The sequence below is a fragment of the Cebus imitator genome, unplaced genomic scaffold (genome assembly GCF_001604975.1).
Source record: "Cebus imitator isolate Cc_AM_T3 unplaced genomic scaffold, Cebus_imitator-1.0 Scaffold713, whole genome shotgun sequence".
NCBI lineage: Eukaryota > Metazoa > Chordata > Mammalia > Primates > Cebidae > Cebus > Cebus imitator.
Window position 1 is genome coordinate 549,454 of NW_016108028.1, and position 7,757 is coordinate 557,210.

General features: G+C 38.0%; 1 protein-coding gene across 1 annotated transcript; it reads right to left on the reverse strand.

Moving 5' to 3' along the window:
• Nucleotides 1-243: 243 nt before the first annotated feature.
• LOC108296459 (cytochrome c oxidase copper chaperone) lies at nucleotides 244-7,504 on the reverse strand. Its single transcript, XM_017518922.2, has 3 exons — nucleotides 7,287-7,504; nucleotides 5,197-5,285; nucleotides 244-385 (listed from the first exon to the last, which is right to left on the reverse strand). Exons 1-2 carry the CDS (start codon nucleotides 7,391-7,393, stop codon nucleotides 5,201-5,203), a joined length of 192 nt encoding a protein of 63 aa, XP_017374411.1. The 5' UTR covers nucleotides 7,394-7,504; the 3' UTR covers nucleotides 244-385; nucleotides 5,197-5,200.
• Between the last annotated feature and the right edge of the window lie 253 nt (nucleotides 7,505-7,757).

Here is a 7,757-nt window from a genome sequence, read left to right on the forward strand (position 1 = left end):
ATTCTGATTTGGTAAAGGGTTATTCATTTTTACTTCTATGCACCTAATTCTGGAGATTTCATTGGCTGAGATCAGTATCTGCTTTCTCCTGACAACAGATACCAAGTTCCCAGAATGACATAGTAATAAGAACATAAGAACCTTGCTACAAGATTTGTTGGTATATATCCTTTACCGGGGGGCGGGTGGGGTGGGGTGGGGAAGCCACTTGAGCAAATGAGGAACACAAAAAAGAAACACAACTTAAGATCTTTCACTAGTAATATTTTACTTTCTTTTTAAAATAAATTATAAATACTTTTTCCACATATCAAAGTTCATCAAAGAACTCCCAAAATTAATCTTCTTCATTCTTCAGGAATTATTTATTCACACACCAGACCACCTACAGAAAAAGATTCATTTTAGAAAGTCAGATTTCAAACATCATGCAGATCTATGGAGTTAGGGAATTCAGACCACTAGAAATGAATGCCTCAGATAAGTAATTAACTAATTGCCCTAATTATTCCAAATCAGTCATAAAATTCAAAATCAACATTTTAAAATTCTAGGTTTGCCTAACTAAAAACATCACTGAGACTATTCATGATATTGTTTACTCTTTAGAAATTTTTGAAGTAAAAAACACTGTGTGTGTGTATGTGTATATAAAATACATGTGTGTGTGTGTGTGAGATACATATATTTCTCAAAAATATCTTCCAGAAAAGGCTAAAGCAGTTATTTTTATAGATATTCAAGAGACGAGACTTGCAAACCTCTCTTTGCTGATTCAAGTATGCCTGGCGAAGATCCACAAAGTAGAAGGCAGAAGGTCAGCTCAGTATACAAGGCACTTCCTGTGGAAAGTTACTTAATCCCAAAGGCAAAATAAGGGCAACTCTTTTAAAATTCAGTTGGAAAAATCAAAAAGGGAAAGTAGCAGAGATACGGTTGCTGATCTAGTCAAGTCAGTATCAGGCTTCTCACACTGCTCCTAGTGCCTATCCTAAAAGATTGAGAACAATGCTACGCACGTAATTAAATTGGGGTAGCTAACTCTTCAAGTCTAATGCAAATACCTCCCTCATTTAGCTGGTCACTCCATTTGGTTTAGATAAAGAGAAACCACATCAACATACAAACATCTGAACTCTCTCTTTTCTAAAAGGCTCGAAGGAAGAATACACTTACAGAAAAGTTTAAATGGAAAAGATAACCAACAACGAAGCTATTCAACCTTTCAATGATAGCAGTCCATAGCACTGTTAACCACTTTTGCTACTGACTACATATCAAAAGGGGCTAGCTATGTGGTGGAAGATCCTGGATGTAAACCTGTTTGGTTATATCTCTGGATGTAATGTCCTTGACTGGAGGGATAATCTTTCTCCTCTAGGCATTTTCCAGGGTCTTTTTTTATTGAATGAATAAATGTTTGAATGGCAGAAATTACTCTTTCTGGATTATCTTGAGATCATATTTTCATACATAATCAGTTGTGTGTGTGTGTGAAATTCAGCACATTTTTAAGCATCCAACTGTTAAGTTGTTAAACTTAATATTGAGTGTCACCACTACTCAGTACTAGTCCTTTAATTTCTTTCAATGACTTTAGTCTCCAAAGTGGGTTCTTCAGGCTTCTTCTGACTCCCAAAGGCAGAAAGATAGTAACCATCCATTTTCTCCTTATATTTCTAATGAGGTTCTAGGTTCTACTTTCTCTTTTCAGTAAAAGAAGCAGTCATAAAATAGAAAAAAATTGTTTAGAATCACCACCATACCTATTTTTTCTTGAGTTTTCAAGTCTCTGCCTTTGCTACTGCTAATCTAGAAGTTTCTCAATCAACAGGTGCAGACCAAGGCCCAAGTCGTGAATTTTGGAAAACATTCTTCAGCTAATTCTGAGATGCACCTCTGGGTAAGAATCACTGGATGAATGTAGCCTAGTTTCATGTTAAGTATAAAAAAATGTATAATAGACTTTATTCCCCATTTACTGCACTTGAGGTATAATTAAGATCTACTTAGGAATAACATTAAAATCTACAAAGGTTTTTTAATTAAGAAACTTTCATGATCATTGCCAGAAAGATCTAAGTTCGCAAAATATTTTCCTTTAAAGCTATTCTCAAAAAGACATGGTCTAACAGTCTAAGAAATACCAATTAAGGTTATTGTATAGCAATGCAGACAGCTGTGTTGGATTTCACCCTCCAGCCAATGGCCTGTTTACTGGGTTATATGCAACTGTACATTTCAGTAACAGGTCTTTCTAATTAGCATTCGTAATGAGGTTTTAAGATTGAAGATCAAGATTATGTGCAATCCTAAAAATGAATATGTTGGCATTAAAATCTCATTAAGTACAAGTGAAGTGTAAAGTGCCTATGATTTGGAGAATATGATTAAATCTGAACTCTAATTTAATTCCATCACTATCCATCAACTTGAGCAAGTCTTTTTTGACTTCACTGTGCCTCCGCTTCGCCATGGAGGCTGGGGAAATAGGACACCTGGGACCAATGAAGATCCAAACACCCAGTCCTGTTCTAAAAACATTATTACACTGAAAATGGAAAACACGGCAGTTTGAATTCTTAGAAAGGTCCTATATGGATTCAGATTATTCTTCTTGTAACTAGGATTCAAAAATACATTATCAAGTCATATACTTAACAGACCTCAACTGAACTATTTTGTTCTGGGTTTTACAGATGATTTATTTTACATTTAATCATCACAACAACTCTATGAAGTAGTTTGGGCATGTATTATTACCTCCATTTTATGGATGAGGAAACCAAGGTACAGAAAGTTAAGGACCTGCCCAAGACCACACAATCAGTTAAACAGCAGATTTTCTAAGTCTAAAGCTTTTGCATTTTCTTTTACACACAAGTGAAGTACATACATCATTCTTACTCTGCCCCAATAACATAAAGAAAACTATGATATCATATGGTACTTTTGAATATATGCCGCTTATAACAATTGTACCACCTTTGTGGTTCAGATGAAGTCCAAGATAAGCTTTTGATATTCCTGAAATTAGCATTTCTTTCATTTTTTAAAATTATCCCTTTTTATCAAAGCAGGTTCAGCACAAGCCTATAGCTTATATAGCTAACTAGGGAGTTAGATTATGAACAAGGAAACCATGTACAAATTTTGAGGTCGCATCTGTAAAAATAGTTAATAAAGTACACTTAAACTTTTTAAGAATACACTCCCCTTCAAATTTACTTATTTTCCAAAATGGTTCATTATGGGATTTCTTTAAATAACCATCTAGTCTAAAAACTACTTAAGTATATCATATACACAACAGAAGATATACCATACTATATATAGAATCACAAAATGTATTACGGTTCTCTTTTTATAAATAATAAGTGAAATTCAGAGGATTAATGTCTTGATGAAGCTAAATGTAGCTGAAGTGAAAAACATGCTAAACTAAACATCAGGAGAATAAAAATAAAGCCCTCAGGACTTTCAGCCTAGACTGTTTTCCATTACACAGTAACTTCTTATCAGCTTGTGACAAGTTCCTTATCCCTCTTTTTTTATAGCTCAATGAGGAAGACGAGCCATATGCGAAATTCCAAAGAGGCAGGAAAGAGGTGCAAGGGAAAGAAGCCAGGGTCTCCAGTACTAAGATACTGGCATGTGGCTTTGGCATTATCTCTCAGCTATTATTAAGTTAAAAGTGGTAGTGTGGTGTAGAAGTTAGGGTAGAGGCAAAAAGCAGAGTCAGCCTAGAAACCGAGGTTCCACTTCTGGTACTGCTCAACCCAACTTGGGGATCTTTTCATAACCATAAGTCTTAATTTCCTTATTTATTCATTCACTTAATTAACAACCCTCCTTTGGGCACCTACTATGAGCCAGGCACTGTTATAGGTGGTGGGGATATTACAATAAATGAAATAGAAAATTCTTACTTTCTCAGAGCTTACATTCTAGCTGTTGTGAAGCAACACAGATGATTAAAAATATATATAATATCTAGGTGGCAGTGTATAGAATAGAGTAGCCACTAGCTACATGTGGCTATTAAAATTTTTAAAAACCAAAAATTCAGTACTTCAGTCTCACCAGCCACAATTCAAGTGCTCAGCAGCCACATATGGCTAGTAGCTACCAGACTGGCACATGCAGATACAGAACACTTCCATCTTCACAGAAAGTTCTGTTGGGACAGCACCATGATAGAGTGATGGGAAAGGGATGCTAATTTATATGGGGTGTTGAGGGAAGGCCTCTCTAAAAAGGAGACTTTTGAAGCAACCTGAGTAAAGAGTGTGAGTGTAAGCTAAGTTGATAACTGAAGAAACTGAAGAAAGAGCTTCCAAACAAAAGAATATCATTTATTTGTGGAATTGTTGGACACATATCACTTAAGGTCCCTTTCAGCACTTAAATTTGGATTCAGAGTTCCAAGTTCTTTTAAAAAATGGCCTGAAGCTTTAGTTTTATTAGAATAAACCATGGCATAAAAGAAATAACAACAATTCCATTTTCATTTTTCAGAAAGCAATACTTCCAGGGGAAACCTACTCACTACTTAAAAGGCACGGTGGCTCACGCCTCAAATCCCAGTACTTTGGGAGACCAAGGCAGGAAGACTGCTTGAGTCCAGGAGGTTGAGACCAGCCTGGGCAACATAGTGAAACCACATCTCTAGAACACAATACAAAAAATTAGCCAGGAATGGTGGCCCACACCTGTAGTCCCAGCTACTCAGGAGGCTGAGGAGGTGGGAGGATCACCCCAGCCCAGGAGGTTGAGGCTGCAGTGAGCTGTGATTGTGCCACCTCACCCCAGCCTGGATAACAGAGTGAGACCTTGTCTCAAAACAAACAAACACACAAAACAAAAAACACAAAGCATTTGCTGAAGTCCCACAATATTAGAAACAAGAGAGTATTTTTCTTTTAGTTCCTTCAGTCAATTTTCCTAAAGCCATGAGACCTAAAGGCTTTTGTCAAACACTTTCTTGAAAGTTAAATTCTTCCCTTCCCCAATCTGCTAAATGCCTCTCAATTTACTGACACAATTTACTCTGTTTGAACGGAAAAATCGTGTTTTTTTTTTAAATTGATACTTAAGCATTTTATATTAACCAGGTGAACTACCTTTCAAATAGAACACAGCCTGACTGCTGCTAAATCTGTAAAGCAATACACAAATTTGAAGCAATAAGCTTACCATTTCATATTTTAAATCCTAGGGCTCTCATGCATTCCTTGTGAGCCTCAATTAGATGTCCACAGTGTTCTTCTCCTTTCTCGATGATACTATAAAACAAAATGTACTTGTTATCTAAACAGGCATTAAGCACATTATTAAGTATGCATGACAGGGATGGGGAGTGAGACAAAACATGTGGATAATGGAATGTGGCTGGAGTTAAAACAAATGCTATTACATCAAACAGCTTTGTTTTTATTTGATCTTATGATATTTCCATGCCTATGAAGACATTCCACAGATAAGTAATTTTGGGGGGGAAATCTGATAAGAAATAATCACGCATATCAAATATTGCCTTTAGTCAATAACCCCAGAATAACATTGCTTTCTAAAGAAATAAACTGACTGAATATTTATGCTAAATGAAAGGGGCAGAGAGAACAGCTCAATTTTTTTGATTATCACAGAGAAATTAACTTTCTTATTCTGCCCTACATTCAAATACAACAAAATAAATCTAATTCTAATTACAAGACATCCAAAAACATAAACATCAAAAACCTCTGGTAACCAGGAGACCAAGATGAGACCCCTCATGATGATCAAAGAACATTTTACTTGTAAAATTCACAAAGTAAAGACTAGGACTACACAACTTTATTTCTAGGGCCTGAAAATGTGATTTAGCAAATAATCAAGTTAAGCTAAATTCACTAACAAGTAAAAACTGACTCCTGGCTATGGACATCTGGGGAGAACCCAAGTTGTCTGAGGCAATTGAGGCAAAAGAAATTTAAAGAAGGGAATAGGTTCTCCTTCCATGGAAACTCTCTACCCATCCTTCAATAGCTCAAGAACTAGCCTGCAAATGGGAGATTGGGATAGTGAGCTCCTTATGAAGATAATAGCCAGCATTCATTGTTCATTCATTGCTATATATACTGCGCTAGGCACTTGGGATGGCTTACATCATTAACCCTTACAATAATACCAGAGAGGGTTTCTTTTATTAGAGCCATTTTATAGACACGAGGCTCAAGATCACCAGGTTAGTGGATCAAGATTCAAATCCTGACTGTGGATCCCAGGCTCTTAATCATACTGCCATACTATTCAAGGTTCAATAGCACTTAACTGTTACCACTGGAACAATTTGTTTAGACTGGTCTTTCAATTCTCCCTTCACAGTATTATTTACAAAGTACTGAGGATTAATAAAAACACTGAGCTCCTACACTCTAATTATCTCATTATGGGACTTATGATTTCTTTCTTATATCTACTACTTTGGAAGACAAAAGGGGCTAGAGGAAGAGATGCACATTCAGGTTATGAGACGACATACTTTAATGAGGTTAAAAATTGAGCTGTTCTCTGTGCCCTTCACTTAGCATAAATATGTTATTCAGCCAGTTTATTTCTTTATAGAGCAATGTTATTCCTTGGATATTGACCATAATGAGATATAAAACGAGAACGTCTAAACCTTTTGTGGATTGCCAATCTAGATAACTATTCTCAGTACTATGTCCCCTGCGCCGTAGACTGGTTGATTTTCAACTTTTAGTTGCCTTAAAAGGGCTTAAGGAGAACTCTTCAGAACTGTAACGAATGTACCCTGTGTCCTACTGTCTCTAAATTTTGGGAGAAAGCCTTAGAAATTACCAGAAAACCTTTCCTGGTTGGTCTTAACAAATCTTCTATCACAGCCCTTACCACGTGGCACATAAGTCATTGGTGTTATGTCTCGATTAATTAAGCTGCTTTATATCAGGATCCATCTTTATCCACAGACATTTTCGGACCTAACGCAGTGCTTAACCCATAACAGATACTCAAAAAACATTTGTAGGAAGGAAAGAATGGTTGAAACTAGCTGTTCTCCTCTCTCTTCATCGTTTCCAGGAACTAAGCTATGGGATAAGTCAACAGAAAGCCGACCACGAAACCTACAGGGCCCAGTAATTATCTCCAGAGCGCCGCAATGAAAGGGGGGAGGAGGAGGGTGGACGGAAGAGGGCAGAGGGCACAGGGCAGAGGCACAGGAAGGCACAGGCCGCGGCCCGGGGGCTCGTCGGCCGTGCCCTCTCCCGCTGCACACTGACCACGCATCGCGCGCCTTCTTGGTCTCCGGGCAGGCGCAGCAGGGCTTCAGCGGCTTCTTCTCCTGAGACTCAGGCGGGGCAGGGTTTGAGTCGACCAGACCTGGCATCTTTCGCGCCAAAAGCAGCTACGAGCGCAGATAGCCAAATCTATACCAGCCTCTATTAACGCCGATTCGTCGCAGGCACTTCCGGTAGTCGCTCTAAAAACGACAGGAAGTCCTGCCTCTCTCTGACAGGTGGGGATTTACAAAGAGCGCTTGCGCAGAAGAGGCAAAATTAGGGCCTTAACGCGGTGGTGCCTCTTCAGCGCATGCGCAAGAAGGCCCGCTGAAAGGTCACCGGGACTGTAGTGTTTACACTCTAGAACTCTAGGTCACAGAGTATTTGTTAAATCAACTTGGGGACGGCTCATGAAGAATGAAAGCAGCAAGACAACAGAGAGATCTCATAACACCCCCTCCTTCCCTCCCA